This window comes from Hyperolius riggenbachi, chromosome 2 (assembly GCF_040937935.1).
Source record: "Hyperolius riggenbachi isolate aHypRig1 chromosome 2, aHypRig1.pri, whole genome shotgun sequence".
NCBI lineage: Eukaryota > Metazoa > Chordata > Amphibia > Anura > Hyperoliidae > Hyperolius > Hyperolius riggenbachi.
This window is the reverse complement of record NC_090647.1, coordinates 133,284,295-133,305,390: the sequence shown is the minus strand read 5'-3', so window position 1 is coordinate 133,305,390 and position 21,096 is coordinate 133,284,295. Positions and strand designations below refer to the sequence as shown.

General features: G+C 42.7%; 1 protein-coding gene across 1 annotated transcript in view; it reads left to right on the top strand.

Moving 5' to 3' along the window:
* MBD6 (methyl-CpG binding domain protein 6) overlaps nt 1–19,451 on the top strand; it is a 107,286-nt gene extending 87,835 nt beyond the window's left edge. Inside the window, exons 8-13 of the mRNA XM_068267438.1 lie at nt 3,816–4,014; nt 7,900–8,078; nt 9,700–10,446; nt 13,559–13,611; nt 13,827–13,902; nt 16,913–19,451. Coding sequence (XP_068123539.1) covers nt 3,816–4,014; nt 7,900–8,078; nt 9,700–10,446; nt 13,559–13,611; nt 13,827–13,902; nt 16,913–16,984 — 1,326 coding nt within the window. The 3' untranslated portion in view covers nt 16,985–19,451. The remainder of the gene's footprint in view (nt 1–3,815; nt 4,015–7,899; nt 8,079–9,699; nt 10,447–13,558; nt 13,612–13,826; nt 13,903–16,912) is intronic.
* The last annotated feature ends 1,645 nt before the right edge of the window (nt 19,452–21,096 follow it).

The window sequence follows — 21,096 nt, the reverse complement described above, 5'->3', positions numbered from 1 at the left end:
AGGTCCTGACATCACACTGTGGGAGCCTTGTTGCATTGTGGGAAATGATAGCTGTTTCCCACTGCCAAAAAAGCAAGCAGCATCTCCTTCCAGTGACATCACCTGCCAGCAGTAAAAATGTCACCATGTGATAAATGTCAGAATGTAAATCGGGGAGAGGAAAGATTTTACAATGAGCAAACCCTGACTAAATCATTTATACATAATTATTGTAAAAATTAAGCACTTTTTTATTACATTATTTTCACTGGAGTTCCTCTTTAATATTTCCTTTAAAAGCCACACAGATCTTTGGTCATTAATTGCGGTTGCAATAAAGATGTTTGTTTGCATAAGAATTTTAAAGTAAAATAAAGAACTCCATCAGGGCTCAGACACACTATAAGCGCTTTTCTGAGCGTTTGCAATTGATCAGCGCTTTTTAAAAATCGCTCCCATTCATTTGCATTAAAATTGAGGTAAAATTGCCGCGTCCATTTTTACGGGGCTGTGGAGTCGGAGTCGAGGAGTCGGAGCAATTTTTGGGTACATGGAGTCGGGGAAAAAATGCACCGACTCCAACTCCTAATGAATTTAAACTGTAATTTAATATAGAAAATATAATAAAATGTTCTATTTCTCAGATAATAGTCATCATAAATAATTTATATATACAATAATAGCTCTGCTTAGTCCACAAAAATGAAGTAAATCAAGCAAAAAATAGTTACTTGTGCTGCTTCAATAAAGCAGGCCCCGTATTTTTAAAGTGAGATATACATATCTGATTGTGACTACAGTATATATATGATGTGTACACAGGAATCTCTTATATATACTACATAACATCTATGCTGTAAGAATAAAGCCTGATGTGTAGCTGTGTCACTAACAGAGATGGTCAATGAGCTGGAAATAATTCTGCACCGATGCTGGTTTATGCAAATGTATGCACTCCCTTTGCTCATGAAATCCAGTAATTTAATAAGTTAAAATTTGGTTTGATGACTCCGAATTAAAGGGTACCTGAGACGGATGAAAAGAAACTTTTTTTTTTATATACATACCTGGGACTTCCTTGAGCCCCCTTCAGGCTAATCAGTCCCTCACTGTCCTCCTCCGCCACCAGGAACTTCTGCTATGAGTCCCGGTAATTCAGCCAGTGAGAGCAGTCCGGCCGTGTGCCACTTCCACAGCCAGAAGCATTCTGCACCTGCGCAATATTGCTGTGCAGGTGTAGTACGCTCCCGGCGGCGGAGTGTGTACATGCGCACTACGCCCAACCGGTTCAAGTACCTGGACCCATAGCAGAAGATCCAGGTGGGGGAGGAGGACAGCAAGGGACTGATTAGCCTGAAGGGGGCTGGCGGAAGTCCCAAGTATGTATAAAACTTTAATTTGATCTGTCTCAGGTTTACTTTGTTACACAGTAGTACTATATTGTACATATGCACTCCCCACAGAGCTACAGGGAATCCACTGAGAATGTTGTGCACATTGAACACAGAGGTGTTGTCCATCACCCATAAACCTGGTTCAGATTGTGCATAAAGATTGTGTAATAGAGGAATAATTGCATCATTCTCCTGCAGAGTACCTGCACATCATTCTTACGTGTACCCACAGTTACATTGCCTAGGGCCTGATAGATGTTCTAGCCAGGCGGCATTAAATAGTAGCCGGGTGGCATGAAAAAGCAGCCGGGTGGGGCGAGATGAAAATGCAGGGCAACTCTGCTTACAGCATAGGAGGAGGTGAGCCGATGACAGCCGGTGGTCACTGAATCTAGCCGGGTGGAGCACCCGGCTAAAAGAGGCTGGGGAGAACACAGCTGTCTGTACCTTCTACCAAGTTCTCTTACCAAGGACTAGTTTTAGTCTATGACTAAAAGGATTAGAGGCAGAAGATCTGCCGGATATCCAGGTAACTGGTATTGCTTAAAAGGGAATAAATATGGCAGCCTCCATATCCCTCTCACTTCAGTTGTCTTTTAAAATTCTTAAGTGTTGGCAGTTAAAGAGACAATGAAGCGGAAAAAAAAATATGATATAATGAATTGGTTGTGTAATACGGATAATTACTAGAATTTTAGTAGCAAAGAAAATATTCTAATTTTATTTTCAGTTATATAGTGTTTTTTTATAACATCACATCATTCTCTAATATTTGCACTTTAGACACTACTCAGCTTTCTAAATGGGTTCAAAAGTTCACTAGCCTGCTCTGGAAAATCTTCCCTGCAGAGGGAAAAAAAGATAATTGTCTTTTAAAGCTTATTATCTCAAGTGTCTGGCAGAGTTCTCTGCGGAGCTCAATGGCTAATTTGCATAGATAACTGGAGTTTCTTAGCTCTTCCTTTACTGGAAACAATATTAGACTTGTGTCTCTGCTGCTAATGCTTTTTTTCTTAGCTGTACTACACATACAAATCATTAGATCATAATTTTTTTTTTTTTTAAAGGAACTCAGAGCTCAAACTAGAATAGAAAATGGTACTCACCTGGGGCTTTCTGCAGCCCAGTGTAGGTCTGGAGGTCCCACGCCGGCGTCCTGGCTCCTCTCCCAAGGGCTGTCCAAAAATGGCTGGCCGGCGGCTCCCGGCGACACTGGCCCGGAGTGTCGGGCTCCTTCTTCCGCATACATCACTGATGTCATCACCATGTCAGCCGCCTCGCCTCATCACGTCGGCCGGCGTGGCAGTACGGCGCATGCGCGATTAAACCGGTGAGGCGGCCGGCGTGTGACGACATCAGTGATGTATGCGGAAGAAGGAGCCCGACACTCCGGGCCAGTGTCGCCGGGAGCCACCGGCCAGCCATTTTTGGACAGCCCTTGGGAGAGGAGCCAGGATGCCGGCGTGGGACCTCCAGACCTACACTGGGCTGCAGAAAGCCCCAGGTGTGTACCATTTTCTATTCTAGTATGAGCTCGGAGTCCCTTTAAGAGATGCATTTCATGTTACATACTTTCAATCAACAAGATTGTAATATGCAAATTAGAGGAGTCGGAGTCAGTGGATTTTTGTACCGACTCCACAGCCCTGCATTTGTACACGTCCACGATTTTACGCGATCGCTGCGATTTTAATGCACGTGAATGGAAGATATTTTTTTTTAAAAAAAAAGCTCAGTAAGCGCTGATCAATCACAGACGCTCAGAAAAGCGCTCATAGTGTGTCTGAGCCCTTAGATTAATAAGAGTAACAGTTAATAACAGATATGTATAACCATGGGTTCTGCTGAGTTATATTTTCTACCTCCTGAAATGTTCCATAAGTATAATGTTCAGTAGTGATCAGCAGTTGCACATTACCTGCCCATGCTGTCATCCAAGCTGAGCTCTTGTGGCTTGGCCTTTATACACTGCCTCTGGCTCTACTATAGTGATAACTTATTCTGGTCAGCAATGTGGTCACACTCTCCCAGCTGCCTCTCTGTTCACGTGAGGAATCCAGCAGGGAGACATAACCATATTGCATTATATGAAGATGATGCTGCAGCAGAAATATCCATTCTGGCCAGATACTTAAGAAGTATAGAATATTTCTGGATCTTTCCAAAGTAGCACAAATGTTAGAACCTGGAGCATACCCACAACAATGAAAGAGAAATGTAATGCATTAGACCAAAGCCGACCAAGGTGTCCTAGTGAGCATATAAAAGGAAGGTACTAGTTAATTGCTTTTATGACCTGTTTACAAGTGTGTAAGCCATAGGCTTGATTTACATGAACCCAGAAACTGGTGTTTGCAGCAATGGTGTGTCACCATTGCTATTGTTGGGTTTTGTTGTTATTGCTGCTGGTATGTTTATGGTGTGTTTATATTCCTATTTCAGAGCTGCATCAATACCTCCTGCACCGGGTCTGCCTCCATTACTACAACCACTAGTTCACATGCCTTATCAGAGGGCAAACTCCCTCCGTCCGAGCCACACAGCCCTTTCCAGCTCCAACCATCACAACCGCCTGCGTCTGGAAGGCTTAATACGCTTATGCCCCCTTTACTCAACCCTTTGCTGACTGCTGGTTTGTTAGGTAAGCCGAAATAAGTGTGCAAAGTTTTGAGGGTTTTTTTGTTATCAGCAGTTGAGTATTAGCATGGGTTACAGTAGTAGCTTCTTCATAATGATCTGCTAAGCAGTATAAAATCATATAGAATTTTTTTTAAGAGCGAAATGGGAACCATTCAAAAATGAGTTAAATTTCCGTTTTGGTGCAGTTAGTGAGATTTTATGTTGCCTGTACACATTCTATTCAGTGTTTGCGGCCTGTCACAGCAGGACTATCGGGGCAGTAAACAGTAACTATCTGTAACCCATCCGCATGCTATTAAACCAATTGTTTTGTTTTCTGTGCCCGTTTGTTGTGTTCTTTCATTCATTGTTGAAGTCCCTGCTGACCAGGGCTGAGGAGTCCTAGCAATGTTTGAGTACCAGAGTCAGTGATATTATAAACTGAGGTGTCGGGAGTTATAGCCGGAGTTTGTACGGATTCCACAGCCCTGGTGCTGACTGGATTTCTACATAAACGCTGAATTAATTTCCTCATAAACACTATTTTTTACAGAACTTCATTCAAAAGAACAGTCTGATTTTCCACACAAACTTTTGTGTAGAAACTGCAGAAATGTATTAAGTACTAGCTGCAGCTATACCATTTTGTCTGTAGCCTGTTTTGCAGTGACCAGTACCTGACACTTGCTATTCAGGTTCAAATGAGTTAGAAACGGAACCCAACTATCAACAGTATTGAAAAGCTTCTTAAACAGAGACCTACCGTAAATAACGATACAAATCTGAAAAGCATTTACCCTTCCCTGCTCTATCGAATCCTTTAAAATTTACTGGAATTAGTCTGAAGCAAACTTGAACTGAAAATAAACTTATAAGATAATTATTTGTATCTGTGGTACTAATGATAAATTGAAAATAAAAATATGAGACTCTAAGAAAGTTCTAAGGGCTAAATAATGAAGGCTGAATTCTAAACTGCAGCCATAACAGTGTGGTACAAAATCTGCTTCATTCATGTACAAAACGAAAGAAATAGCTGCCCTGTCTGGTTATCATGATTGTTTCTTCAGCCAAATTGAAGTGTATTTGCTTATGTTTACTTTTCAGGAGAGCACAGACATTATGCTGTTCCACTGTCGAATTTACATAAAAAGCACTGGGTTTTTTTGTTTTGTTTTTTACCCTTGTAATGTAAAAAATAAAACGGGAAACCAAACAGGTTTTTCGTAGGACTAGTATGATTTGTATACCATTTTTATCTCATCATATCAGTTCAGGTACAAACTATAATTTTTGATGCACTGACTTTTTATAGTATTACAGTACGAAAACTAAATGACATCAAAAATTATTAGCGCCCCCTGGCGAGTAATATTTGGGTATCCTTTCTGAGCCACAACTGACAACAGTCTCTTAAAGAGGACCCAAGATGGGTTATTAGGTCTAAAAAAGGGACACAGAGACACAGTGTGCCCTAATCGCTGCTCTCTGTGCCTGCTGCGCCCCCTGCTAGCCGCCCCCCCGCAACCTGTCGACATCTCTACATTAGGATGTCAACAAACAACGGGGAAAGGGCATCCCACTGCAGGCTAAGGAACGCCTGCAAAACACCCCTTCCCCGCCTATCAGAGCCTTCTAATAGGCTCTCAGCTGCCTGCTCCCCTCCTCTCCCCTGCCCCTCCACGTTAAGTCAGTGCTGTGCTCTCAAATGGAAGACAGACTCTTCTATATGCAGCGTTGTGACCCAAAAGATCACAGAAGTAAAAATGATGGATGGCTGCAGCTAGGAGCGATGGGGAGAGTAGGTAATGAGCGCTGCCTTGTGTAGCAGCTCCCACAGACCAGACAGCATGTTTTTTTTTTTTTACTTGCAAACCCGCCTCTGGTTCTCTTTATTTAAGGCCTGTCTCTCGTCAGGTTTTCTGTGCATTTTATGCACATGAAAACTACAACCAATGTTAATCAATCGGCTAGTTTACACTTGAATGCATTTTTCACATACAGAAACACAATTGCCAACACTGCAAAACTGTCAGGGTAGGAACACACTAGGCAGAATCGCATATGCGTTTTTTCACTATGTGCTATGGGGAAAACTCATGTGATTCTGCCTAGTGTGTTCCTTCCCTCAGACAGGCCCTTAGAGAAGTTTTTTTTTCTAGGTTGGCACAGGTCTCCTGAAGATTTTGGCTCATTCTTCCATGGCAAACTATTCTTGCTGATCCAAATTGCATGTTTTCTGAGCATGGACGTTCACTACACCTGCCACATATTCTCAATAGGATTGAGGTCTGGGCTCTGTGCGGGTCACTCCAGGATCTTGGTTTTGGCATTCTTACAGAAACTTAGACTAATTTTGATGTGTCCTTTTGGCCATTGTCTCGTTGGAAGACCCAGTGAACAAATAACCATTGTAATTTTTTTTTTTTTAAGATTTCCATTGCATGCAGTTCAGTCTTTCATGTTTTGAAGCAATAATGGCAGTTTTGCCTCAATTGACATTGTACAAAGTTGTTGTTTTTTTTCGGGGGGGGGGGGGGGGGGGGTTGCATTACATGTCTGTGCTTTTTAATAAATATATTTATAATACCAGTCTGGTTGGAACCTGTTGCTCCTTTCTGCCAGTAGAGTGGTAGCTACTTCCACAGCACAGATCAGTTTACCTTACCCGACCTTCTGCTAAATGAGATTATCTTGATGTGTCCAGCTCTGCAGCTCCAGATCCCCTCCCCACTGTGTAGTAAGGCATTTATCCCTTCCTATACCTTCCCCAGAGTGTTTGAAACTATGTGTACCTCGTATTGCTCTGTCTGCAATAAGGAACATTTTCTCACTGTTATACCCCAATTGTTTTTATTTTTAATCAATTTTTCAAAACCTAGTAAACTTTTTTCACGTTATTATGGGGTGTTGTGTGTAGAATTCTGAGGGGGGAAAAAAAATAAATAAATATATATATATATATATATATATATATATATATATATATATATATATATATATATATCTTAATCCATTTTGGAATAAGGCTGTTACAGAACAATGTGGAAAAAGTAAATACTTTCCGGGCACACTATATTTTTTTGTAAAAACAAACCCTAAAAAACACAGATGTACATTGCAGCATGCTGGGAGATGTAATCTGTGGATGCGAGTACAGACCATGTATCCACGGATTACATCTCCGTGATGGATGCTCGTGGCCACGGTAAGTAACTGTGTGGTGTTAAGGGGGGGGGGGGGGGGTGCTGTGTGAGAGTAGGAAGAGGTGATAGTAAAATATTGGTCAGTATTATTGATATTTTACCACATGAAATGTAGTAGAATATCAATATATTTACTGATGTTCTACTACTGCTATCCTGCGATTTTTGGAGGCACATTTTTTAAATTTTTAAATGTACGCCCTAAGGCCACGTTCACATCATCAAATGCGGATGGCCGTGCGATTGGAATGCAACGCGTACGAACGCACGCCCTCTGCGTTTCTATGCGTTGCGTGGCTGATCCCAGTCACTGAAAGCGACCGGATCAGCCGCGCGTTTTGTTAAAAAGTGTGTTCAGCATTCATTTGCGGACCGCACTGGTCTGGAACGCATGCAGTGTGAACATCAGACAGTGCAGTCTATGCACTTCTGAAGTCATGCGTTTCTGCCTCCTGCATGCGGTGGCGAAATCCAGACGGCAAAACGTACAATGTGAACGGGGCCTTAGTGGTGCCCATTTACATGTAGGTGTAGCGAGCACTGAAATCTTTGTTTTTCTGTGCAGTTGGTATTGGTATATAGTGAACTGGCTGCATTAGTTCACGCTTTTATATACAAACACTGTCCTTCGCTGCTTTACAGATCTTCAGCTGCTTGTACAGAGTATTTGGTAACCATTGTTTGTTGCTACAACTTTACAGGTGATCTGGCAGCACTGAACTCAAGTCCTAGTGCTCAGCTGGGAAGCCTCCAGTCTCTTTTGGGCGCTCAGGCTCTGCTCCAAAACCAGCAGGCATTTTTACCATCTCTTCCTGGAGCTCTGGGAATGCAGCTCTTCCAGGGACAGTCACTTCTGCAAGGACAGCGCAGCAACACTCAGGTAATCTATTTTCCCTTATTTTTCCTTTCAGTGTGTAGTGTTTTCACTTGGTTCACATTGTACTGTATGTATTGTTACTGTGGTGCCCTGAAAATCCAGTCTCTCTTAACCGTTTAGCAGCAAATTCATTTAGAAGCTTGCAAATGCTCCAGACCAATTTATTTTAGCACATTTTTTTATTTCTTATTTGTAACATTTCCTTGCTTCTAATTAGTACTGCTGTAATGTGTATTTATGGCCACTTGTCACTAGGGGGCATTGTGAGACAATAACTCAGAACTTCTGCTTTCAGTTTCTATATTTTCTGCTAGTATAGAGTTATATCAAAGCATTCCAAGAATTTACAGCACAACTAGTTCTGCCGACTGAAGTCAAAAGCAGTGCACTTATCTCTATTTAAGTTGCTAATGTATGGAATACATACAATAAATAAATAATGGGTTAAAAGCAAGCAAAGCAAAACCAAAGCCCACCATGGCTTTTAGTGTAGTGGCCGTTTAGCTTGGTAATATTTCATTGAACATATTCTGACAGGAATTATCTGATGGTAGAATCTATTGACAATCTATAAAGTCACATCCAGCTTTGGTTGACCAATCACAGACCAATTTTACCACCTCCTTGTATTGTGAGGGCAAATTATTTTTAAATACTATGCACAGATTGTGTAGGTAAGCTCTCATACTGCATGATAGAGGTAAAATTAGCCAATCAAAATTGGATGTGTGTACACACCCTTAGTGCATGGCCACCTTAAAGTGAACCAGAGACGAAGCTACCCTGCTCTCTGCTTCATCCTTTAGGGTCCATTCACACTTGAGTGGGACTCGCGCGATTCCCGCTCAAGCCAAAACGCTAGCAGTTTTTAAAAACCACTAGCACATGTAACACTATGGCAGTGTTCTCACTGCCACGTTTGCGGTTAGCGTTAACCGCACAAGTGTTACATGCAGCAGTTTGCCGGCCGATTAGCACAGCTAATAGCTCCCAAAACGCTGCAGTGACCAGTGATTTTTCTGCGTTAATCGTGGCAAAATCTCTCCCGCAAAACGCTAGTGGTAATCGCCAGCGTTTTGCGACTTTAGGTGTGAACGGAGTCTTTCTGCTCAGCCTGCTTGTTATCAGCCCTGATAAAATCCCAGACTGAGCATTCCGTCTGGCTTTGCTCAGGAATCATTATAGCTGAGTATGTCTTTTCAAGCCCAAGCCTGCCCCCTGCTGGCTCTGCTTTCCCCTCTCTGTATACTTGTAGCATCACAGAGAGCACTGATGAGATGGGAGGAGCTGCTAATGTAAGGACATATTGAAAAATGTTTTTATCTATATTTGTTAGTCATAAGAGGTTTTTAGAAATGGTGATTTCATTTTGCACAAAGCCCACTAAATAATATGCTTTTCTGATGAACTGTGTTTTGCATGGAGTTATAGTAAAAAGCACAAACGGCACACCAGAGCAGCGAAAAAAGCAGGTATAGTATTTATTTTGTAGGGATATGTTTATTTTGTGCCAAAGCGTTCATCTCTGGTTTCCAGAGTAATCCAGTTAGGGAATCCTTTGCATTATTAGATTATCACCAGAATATTAGTTACATTTGTAAGCTATTGTTTTGTTTCCATACAGAGTCACTCATCTTCAACATCGGAAAAAGAAGTCAGCTCTTCGTCTCAGCCAGAGCCTTGCAACACACCCACCTCTCAGACTCCTTCTATCCTTCAGCAGCCATCTGAATCCAACTTTTCTTCCCAGAGAGTTGATATGACTAGCAGATCTCAGACTTTGCTGCTGTCCTCAATGCGGCCTGGTTGTTTTGTCTCCAACACCTCAAGTGCCTTTGAAACCGGACCCATCCCCAAAGGCTCCTCTTTTCAGGGACCAGTCCGCACTGACCTTCCTCCAGATACACCTTCTGACCCCCCAAGAACAGACACATTATCCCAGTCATTAGACCCTTCTTCCTCTGAAACAGAGCCAGAAGCATCTCCTTTAAAAAGGTGTAGGATGCTTACGGATTCTGTCATTCCCCTTGAAGTACCTAATGGAGCTTCCTCAAACCTCTCATGGATGGTTTCTCCTCATCCACCGAATGCGTTAAACCTTTCTGAACTGGAGCTGTCCAAGGGCAGTGAGCGAGGCTACAGGTTCAATGGTCGCTCCCGAGGAGAAAGGTCTTATGGTCGCCGGCCACGTGGTGATAGACTCTCTAGCTCACGGCACTCTTACTGGAGATATAATGGGGAGGAAGCCACACAGAATGATGGAGAAGAAGCAGGGCATAGTCTGGATCTGACCCAACCAGTACTGGGAATCCCTCCATTTTCTCATCATTGGCATGAAGACGGTGGACAGCCCAGGGAGCAGGAGGTGGATGTATGTAATGTTAATGTTAAAAATGTAGATTTAAGTGTCATCTCTCTTTATGTTCCACATGAGAAATTAGTTATTTTATTCTTATTATACCAGGTGCTTGAAAGGTAACTTTACCTTAAATGAGGCTTGCAATTGTTTCTTGGTTTCCAAAGCTTTACTGAATACCTCCATGAGAAAATGCCCTAAAGAGATCTATGTAAGTTGAATTAAAGAGGCACTGTGGAGACCCATAGTAGAAGGCAGTAAATTATTCAGGATAATCAGTTTTATGGCACCAGAAACACTTCTTATATCTATATATTTCTGTATATTTAATGTAGCCCAGTCCTCCCAGTGGTTTAGCCTAGGCGGATTAGCTATGTAGATCCCCCTGCATGCAAATTTGAAAAAACACATCCAAATTTGCGTGCAGGGAAATCGGATGGTAATTACATAAGTGGAAACATAGCCTCAATCAGTATGTATCCCTGGCTCACGTGGGAACATAGGAATGACTGGCATGGCTCCACCCACTGTCCTGATGATAATGCATCATGGGCATTGTATTTTGGACAAGGGGAAATTATCACATGTAGTTGGTGTCTCTATTCCACATAAAAGTTACTCTCTTCCACATAGTTACACTTTTTTTTTTTTTTTTTTTTTTTTTTTCTTAAAGAGTTGTTTTATTACCTGGATGGCAATTAGCCTCAGCAGTTTTTTATTGTGTAAATATAAGGACTTGATAAGCTTTTCGCTTTCCTCTGCAGACACTTCACATGTGCAATTTTTAATGGATAACCATCCTTCCTGCTTTATCTGATCAGGTAAAGCAGAGAAAAGTAGTGTTGGTTTTGAGTTCTGCATAGGTGATGCAAAACACCCGAATCCTCCCGACCACTGCTGTTTAGCTCTAAACAAGTGGACAGGGTCAGGAGGAGTTCACTGCTATGCGGGTCATGTTATCGTTTGCATGTGAAAATTCGCGTTTGCGAGCAAAACGTTATCGTTTTGCGTGAAAATTCGTGATCGTGCGGAAATTAGCGTGAAAATGGCCGTGCTATCGATTAGCACTCTTTTGTGAATCAAGCCCTATGTCCTTTGGGTTTCTGGCAATATGTAACCTAGCAATGGATGCCACATGCTGAGTTGAATTATGCGTGGTCTATTTCACAAAAGTAAGAATGTAGGATCTGCTCTTTCAGGGACCTTACAGAATTTACTTAGGGCTGACAGTTAGGCTCTCCAGAAGAAACGAGCTGTACGACAGGACCTTCAGATATGTATCATACCGCCAACCTCAAGGCACCCTCTAAAGCAGTTGTCCTCAAACTTAGGCCCGCTGGCAAAATGCAGCCCCCTGAGGCTTTTTTACCGGCCCTTCACACACAAAATGTATTACATATATATGTGGCCTGCTGCATCTTTAAATATTGACGGCTGCATATAGAATAGCAGAGTTGGCACTACCCTTCCACATGGAAGCCAGAAAGCAGTCATTCGCTGGCTTCCAATCCTAGGTATGCTTCAATGTCTGGCGCACAAACACTTCTTCAGGAACCACATGAATGTGTGTGCCCATGTGTAGGGGTGGATAATTTGCATTTCATGCAATTACTGGAGACGGGGTAGTTTTGGGGGAGGGGGGATGACATTAGGGCTCACATATGACTTGCTATGCTAGGGTCACAGTATCTGCACTTGCTGTCATGTTGCTGCACTTGTTAATAGGCACTGTCTGCAGTACCTAGGTTCAATCTAATGCACATTCTCCCCCTCTGTGGACTCATTGCTATGATCTCTACACTAAAACCTGTCAATTGGTGACGAGTGAAAAACTCTCCTATCATGCAAATCTCCAGTGACTCAAGAAGGGAATTAATGTAGCTATTGAAAGCCTCAGTCAACGGTAATCTTAACCACTTGATGACCCAGCCTTTACCCCCCCCCCCTCCCCCTTAAGGACCAGCACTATTTTTTGTGATCTGTGCTGGGTGGGCTCTGCAGCCCCCAGCACAGATCAGCTGGCACACAGAGCGATCAGATCGCCCCCCTTTTCCCCCCCCTATGGGGATGATGTACAGGGGGGGTCTGATCGCTCCTTCTGGCTGGCATGTTGCGGGGGGGGGGCACCTCAAAGCCCCCCTCCGCAGCGAAATTCCCCCCCTTCCTCTCACCCCTGGTGATCCGGGCTGCACAGGACACTGTCCGTCCTGTGCAGCCAGTGACAGGCTGTCCCCTGTCACATGGCGGCGATCCCCGGCCGCTGATTGGCCGGGGATCGCCGATCTGCCTTACGGCACTGCTGCGCAGCAGCACCGTACAATGTAAACAAAGGAGACAAATGTCTCCTACGTTTACATTTAGTTTGCGAGGATCAGCGGCTCGCAGGCTATTCACGGAGACCCGCTCCGTGATCTTACAGGAAACGGCCGCTCGCGCGAGCGGCCTCTCCTGATTAATTAGGGAGGCACCTGGCGACGCAGATCTGCGTTGCTGGTCCTCCAGCTACCACTTTGCCGCCGCACGGTATGAGTGTGCGGTCGGCAAGTGGTTAAAGTACAACTGAAGTGAGAGTTATATGGGGGCTGCCATTTTTTTTCCTTTTAAGAAATACCAGTTGCCTGGCTAGCCTGCTGATCCTTTGCCTCTAATACTTTTAGCCATAGATCCTGAACAAGCATGCAGTAGATCAGGAGTTTCTAACATTATTGTCAGAACTGACCTGATTAGCTGCATGCTTGTTTCTGGTGTTACTCAGGCACTACTGCAGCCAAACACAGCAGGGCTGCCAGGCAACTAGTATTGTTTAAAAGGAAATAAATATGGCAGTCTCTGGATCCCTCTCACTTCAGTTGTCCTTTAATGTCCGGAAAGTGTTTTTCTTAGAGAGACACTACCCCCCCCCCCCCCCACCCCAAAAAAAAAGCCCCTAGGGGTACTCACCTCGTGAGGGGAAGCCTCTTGATCTCAATGAGGCTTTACTGTTCCTCTTCATGCACTGGGATCCAGCGCTTTCATATCTTTGGACGTATCTTTCCAGAATTGTAATTCCACTGATTGGTTATGACAGCTCTCCAGCAGGCCCTGCTGTTTTTTTATATGTATTATTAAACTATTCTGTTTTTACCAGGTGCCACCCCAGCTGCTGAAACGCTCCCGACGAGGCAGAAGAAGAGGCCATAAGTAAGTTATAGTGTATAATGTATAAGGGGGGGGGGGGGCAGCGCAATACATATTACCCTGTTGTGCATTCTGCTGTGGGGTAACATGAATGGGCGAGTGCGATCTTCCTGCCCTGGGCTATCCTGCCCCAGGACAATCACATTGCATAATATGTGTAACTAGCCTTAAATGGAATGAATGCTGTCATATACTGACCAATGGCTTCCTGTTTCCAGTTCACAGAGGATGAACTCTCGCCTGGAAGATGTTTCTGCAAAATGGTCAAGTGTGGATCCTGCAAATGGCTTAAATGTAAGATTTCTTCATGTTTTGTCAGTAAGAGGTCACTTCCTATCATTCCTCATAAGGGCATCGTTGCCCTTATGCTGTTTACAGAAGGACCAGAATTCAGCTCTAGTATCCAATGTTGTTTTTGACTCATGTGTGCTACATCTCCAGAGAGCAGTGCTAGTTCTAAGAATACTGGAATTTTCTATTTCTCTGGCTCTCCAATATAGGGCAGCCAGTTTATTTGCTGAGAACAAGAACCACAAGGATTTTTTTGTAGCAGCTGAACATAACCTAAAAGTCTCCCATTGTCTTAAAGCGGAACTGTAGATACATTTTAAATACATTGTTTCACTTACCTGGGGCTTCTGCAAGCCCCCAGCAGCCGTCCTGTCCCGCGCCGGTCCTCCACTAACCTCCATTCTCCTGCCACCGCTCCGTTCCGTTCTTCGACTTGTAAGTTGAGGCCAGCGCAGCCCTGCCACGCATCTCTTTTCTTCGCGTTCTCCGCTGCAATAGCGCTATTGTAGACTGGAACGTGAAGAAAGGAGACGCGTGGCCAGAGCCGTGCAGGCGGAAAGTAACTGGCGGCAGAAGAATGAAGGCTCGTGGAGGACCGGCGCGGGACAGGACGGTTACTGGGGGCTTGCAGAAGCTCCAGGTAAGTGAAAAAGTGTGTTTAAAATGTATCTACAGTTCCGCTTTAACTATAAATTACAGTATTTAAACAAGTTAATTTGGGTCATCACTTCTATATGTCCAAAAAACAAATGCCGTAATGTATCGTTTAGGGATATTACAGTGAGCAGAGACATAACCAGTTCATACCATGAACAGTTGTATGTTGGATGCAGCAAAAGAGAAACTAGAGGTCACAGGTATGTTAGTGATTCTGGATACTTGGCCTACAAGAGCAAAACAAAAGGAAAATGGTTCCAGTCACTGTCCGAAGCAGTGCATTATGGTCTTTCTTTTATGTACGTGTAGAAATGATGAATTACAATTCTGTTCCAAGAAAGTTTCTGAAGTGTCATTCTCCAAAAATATCTGGTGTCAGAGAATTTTATACATTTCATTATTACTTGGAAAAGTGTGACTCAGGAGGGATTGTAAGTCGAATGCCTCTGCCCACACAACAAACGTTATCTGCTGTCTTTCTGTGCCACTTTGTGAGGCTTTTCCCTAGATGATACTTCATTAATATATTTATTTGTAATAATCTTAAGCCTTGTACACAGGCTTAAAAGTCATTTGAACCATTTGACAAATGTCAGATTTCATCATATAGGATGACATTTGTGTAAAAAAAAAAAAAAAATGTAGCCCAATGATAAGTGACCGATATCGGGCATTTTGCATGATCCATCTGCTGGATCAATTAATAATAATAATAATCTGAACATTTGTATAGCGCTTTTCTCCTGTCGGACTCAAAGCGCTCAAGAGCTGCAGCCACTGGGACGCGCTCAAGAGGCCACCCTGCAGTGTTAGGGAGTCTTGCCTTGAACTCCTTACTGAATAGGTACTTGACCTAGCCAGGATTCGAACCCTGGTCTCCCATGTCAAAGGCAGAGCCCTTAACCAGTACACTATCCAGCCACTACAATTCAGACAATTGTTGGGCAGGTATCGTGTGGTCAGCCACGTGTGTACAATGTCATTCAAAGGACATTGTTCTGCAGAATGCGAGCATGCCGTGCATACTGTAGTTTCCGCTTGTGCGAGCAGTATTTACGTAAGTTGGTTGTTTGTAATATCGGTGTGGTGACAATGCCCTTGGAAAGACTTGTTGTTTGTCACCGGTAGAGTTGTTTCCGCAATGTTTTTTTTTTGTTGAGTGTGTGTGCAGACTGTTAGGTTTTTAGTTCTTATTTGATAAAAATGTAGCGTAAGCTGTCTTGCCCTTACTTCATTCAATACTTATCAGAATAGCAGTGTAGGGCTAATTATGCTTTAGCTGGAGGAGTCGAGCAGGTCTGATGGGAAGAACTGAATTATCAACAACCTATGAGAACAGCAGAATTTCCCCATGTGACCAGTGCAGCCAGGAAAGTCTAGTCAGAAGTCTTCCTTTATTTTAAGCATAAGGATTCTGAAAAAAAAAATAGATGAATTTGCCTTGCTGGAGCCACAGGGATCATTACCAGAACATATAGAGAATATACACAGTTTTACAGTATTTAAAGAGAATCTGTATTGTTAAAATCGCACAAAAGTAAACATACCAGTGCGTTAGGGGACATCTCCTATTCCCTTCTGTCACAATTTCGCCGCTCCCAACGCATTAAAATTAGTCAAAAACAGTTTTAAAAAGTTTGTATATAAACAAACAAAATGGCCACCAAAACTGGAAGTAGGTTGATATACAGTATGTCCACACATAGAAAATACATCCATACACAAGCAGGCTGTATACAGCCTTCCTTTTGAATATCAAGAGATCATTTGTGTGTTTACCTCCCCCCTGCAGCTGTCATCCACTGAAGAGTGACAGGCTGATTGTTTCTTCCTGCAGACAGCTCTGCGATGTCTGTAATTCCTCATGTGACAGCCCAGCTCCTTTCACAGTAAAACAGAGGACAATTTATCCAGCTTGTAAAAGGCAAACCACTCTCTTCTCTCACTGACAAGAGAGCAGAGACAGCTGCCTAATCTAAATAACACACATGGGAGTGTGCATAGAGGGGGCCTGGAGGGGGGCGTGCATAACAGATCATCAACACTGAAAAGTTGGCAGCCTTCCAGACACAGTGCGACAAATCCGAAAGTGGAAAGATAAGTTGCTTTATTACAGAGAGGGTGATGGTAGAAAGTGCTGCAGTAGGCCAGAGCACATTAGAATAGGTTTAGGAACTTGTAGGATAGTAGAAAAAAGGATGACATTTTTGATACAGAGTCTCTTTAAGTGCAAAATGTGCTCCTTTACGAATACATTTATTTACTACAACAGCAATAGCCATAATGGTAATATTAATATATAAAATATGACTTATTACTTCACAATTCCTGATCTGTGTCCTTTCTTGTGTCATAGGCTGAACGTCCCATTGTCCGGCAAAACCGACCTGGCCGTCCTGCCAAAAACAGAAGACGGAGGATGATTTAGCATGTTTTTAGCTATTTTTATTACAATCCCATTCTCTGCAGACTTGGATCTGCTGCTCTTCACCTCAAAGGCACTTCCCATATCCTCAAACAACCTTACATTTTAGTCTGCATACAGCTAGCTAGAGATGAATTTTATATATTTTTTTCTTTAAAAAGAAAAGATGTGTAGCTCACCCTTTCCGACACCCTGCACTGGTTGGAATCCATAATGGCCCTGCTCTTGTCTGGGCTCCATATTGGCGCCGGGCCTGTATAGTTTGGGCCTTCTCAGAGTTTTTTTTATGGATTTCTGATAATCTAAATTAATCCTCAAAAGTATCATGGAACTTCTAAAACGTATTTATCCACCGACATATTATATGTATTTAAAATACCCCCCCTAATGGTTTCTTACATATCACGGTTGTCAGTCCGGTTTCTATTGGTTTGACTCATGCAATTTCATGATGGAAAATGGGTTCTCATTTGTCACTGCAGATAATATGTATGTCGAATGTTTAGGGTTGCAGTTCCCACTATGCTTAAACCTTTCAATAGCCCAGTGGGTTCTGCAGCCCAGCACCGACTGCTCTCTCCACCCATTCTTTACACTAGATTGAGTCCACTGGGCTCAGAAAAGCACAAAATGCACGATCTTTCTCTTCTTTGCTGTTTGTCATCCATGACACTATTTTAATTTATTTATTTTCTGCTGTATGTTTTGCGCTTCTCACTTCTGTGTGTTTTCTGGTACACGAGGGTTTGTCATTGTCCTGGTCTCCCATCCCTTCTCTTGTTACTGTGTGTCTCTGGGTTTTCGGCCGATATGCAGCGCCGCAGTCACAGCTCCTGTCAGTTGTCTGGAATGAGCATTCACATGTGTAGACTTTCAAAGATTGTACTCAATTGTTTTATTTAATTTTCCTATTGAATTGTGAACTTTTTAGCAAGAGTTGTTTTATTATCCTAATATTTTTATGTAAAATGGCCAAAATAATTCTGCAGGGTTTCAACATTTTGTTTGGTTAGAGTATTTAATTGTCATGTTTAATATCATTTTATGATCAGGCAAATTAATAATCCGTTTGATGCCCCTTCTAAATTTTTACATGTATTTGTAACTACTCATCAATTACAAGGCCAATGTGCATCCCTCATGGGTTGGTTGTCCCTGATGTCTGAACTGTAATAATCTTTTCATCATCTTAAAATCTCAACTATACTTGTGCACTAAGTATGGTCACCTGTTTGCCTACAAAGATTATTTAACTTGAATGTCCTATTTATAATGCCTGGATCTAGAGATTTGGCCATTGCACCCTGGTGCTCACTCACTCCACACAGCTGGTTGTAAACAAGTGATGTCATCTTGGAGGAATAAAGGGGAGGAGCTTTTAATGGTAGAGGAAGAAACCATCTTTGTATGTGATTTTTGAAATCCTTACTTAGCAGAAGTCCCCTCCCCGATAGCCCTTCCTGTTGTCTACTTCCTAGCTTCTATGGGTAGACAGGATATGACATCAATATTGTTTACCGCTACCAGCTTGTATTGGACAGGCAATACGCCACACTAAGCGTTTCTTTATCTCGGCTACCTACCTTGGAGGTCCAGTTCAGTTTTGTATGTACTCTGCAGGGCAAACAGATGGCTGAACTTGCATGCCTCTAAGTACAGTTGTTCTTTTTTTTTTCAACTGAATGGAAAGTCCCATTACATTTTGATTATAGTTCTTTCATGTTACGGTTTTAAAAGCACTTTGTAAACTGCAGTAATCCATAAAGGGCTTAATGCAGGCCTTTAATTGCCAGTGGTTTGTTGCTTCACTATAAAACATGCTTTCTGTTTATAATAGTCTACAAGCAGCATTGATCCTTACAGACAAACAAAATGGTGGTACCTTGCTACTGTATTTTATTTCTTTTTAATTATCAGATGACTGAAAAGGAAAAAATGTTTAAGATATGGTTATTAATTATTTTTATAGATACAAATTATTATTATCTTATACTGTAGGATATATATCTATATATATCCGTGCATATTGTAATTTAAGTAACTTTTAAATCTGGTGTTCCAAATTGTAAAACAGAATTACTGGTGTCATTGTTTTTTTTCTTTTTCTTTTGCCACATTATGTAGTAAAGGGGCAAAAGATTGCATCTCTCTTTGTTCTAAACCTACGTACAATATATCACTATTGTAACATTTTGGAAGGTGAACTAAATATGTAAAGTGAACCTGTTGTTTCATAAACTGGAACTAAAGTAACAATTTTGCTCAAGTTGAGTTTCTCTCATGAGGTGTTGTCGGAGAATCAGTTTCTGGCCGGTCAAGGCCAAGGCTAGTTAGAATATCTTGCAGGAATGCTAACTGGTTCCCAAAAGACGCTTTACAGTATCTGTCCTACAAGACACTTTATGCATGCAATCAGAATGCTAAGATTACTTGTGGTAATCCTGACATTAAATCACTGTAAGTGCACTGGGGGGGGGGGGGGGGGTCTTGTCCAGACTTAAGTCTGATACAAACATAAGAGGATTGTGGCTAGAGAAGGAATGGGACTTGATCCCTGGATGACAGTGCAGGACCGAGGCTGTACAGATGTGTCGCTAGCCCCTAGGCTAGGGGAGTAGATTCAGGCTGATTGCTGTCCAATACAACAAGGAAGGACAGGGGGCTGCCATACACATGCTAGGTTCTTAGCAGAGGCAGCCACTTCATCTGCAGGTGGTCAGCCTAAAGCCTTGTGCATATGCGAATGTGATCTTTCAAATAATTGATTTAATTATGATAACCACTAGCTATTTAGCCTGCCCATTAAATAATGGGTGCTAGGGCTTAGACGCAACCCCCGGGGCGCACGGCCGCATTTCATGCCTGGCGCACCGATGGCTGCCTGGCGCCCTCGCCCCGTCCTCCTCCTCCTGTCCCAACAGCTACACAAATGCGCAGTAGCCAAAACACTCAGGGACAGGAGGATGACGCAGAGACACATGGGGTTTTATTATATAGGATGATGAAATGTTCAGCCATGAGCATGTATCTGAGCAGTAAGCTTCCTGTAAACTTAATCATGTCACCACTACCTATGGAAAATCAAAGGGGGGGGGGGGGGGGGATGGACTGGCAGCGAGCAGCATCAGCACACCCTGGAGTAGGTAATCCAGCCCACAAAGGGCTTCAATCAACAGGTTTTTCCCCAGTTCAGGGGTACCTTCATGGAAAAGAAGTAGAGGCACTCACTTTAGACAAAGTATATGTGGTGACTGTAGTTCTGCATTAATTGGCAGAAGACAATGCTGAAAATCCTCCTGTATAGATTGTACCAGGGCTGCCTCCAGTATACAGAGAAACATTTCAGGATTACCCCAAGTGCATGTAAGCAACACAAGGTGTGCGCTCACTCTGCCAGTATTGTTACTCTGCTCCTTTTCTTTAATACTACAGGTTCACTTTATACTACAGGGTCACTAAACCTAATCATGATTTGCCTTACTGAAGTAATTCACAAACTGGAAGATGTTATTTTTATTAAGACAAATCTGAGATGTGTGTGGTTGACTTATACAGTAATTTCAGGCAAATGGTATTGCCTTGCAGGAACAGGGCTGTGCAGAGATCTCTGTTTGGCACTAATTCACATTAGCGTAGCTATAATAAATCAAGTATTCCTCATAGTGCAGGACCATGCATGTCACTGAGGAGGCATGTGTCACCGAGCGCTGTAATAACAGCGCAGGAGATTTGGGCACAGCTGACACCACCATAGACCGTAATAGGAATTACGGCTATAGTGGCGCACAGTGAGTAACTTCGGCGCCGCCAGAAGATGGAGCTGAAGTTACTTTTAAAATGCTGTAATTACATAATTCCCCACTATCCATGTGGACCTAGAGGGGGGATAGTAATTAACGCCGCCGGGACTTGTGCAGCAGCAGGATAAGCCATATACCGGCTGTATCCTGCGCCCAAGTCTCCCGGCGGTGATTTCATATGTGTGCTGTTACATAGTTACATAGTTATTTTGGTTGAAAAAAGACATACGTCCATCGAGTTCAACCAGTACAAAGTACAACTCCAGCCCGTCCCCCACATACCCCTGTTGATCCAAAGGAAGGCGAAAAAAAAAC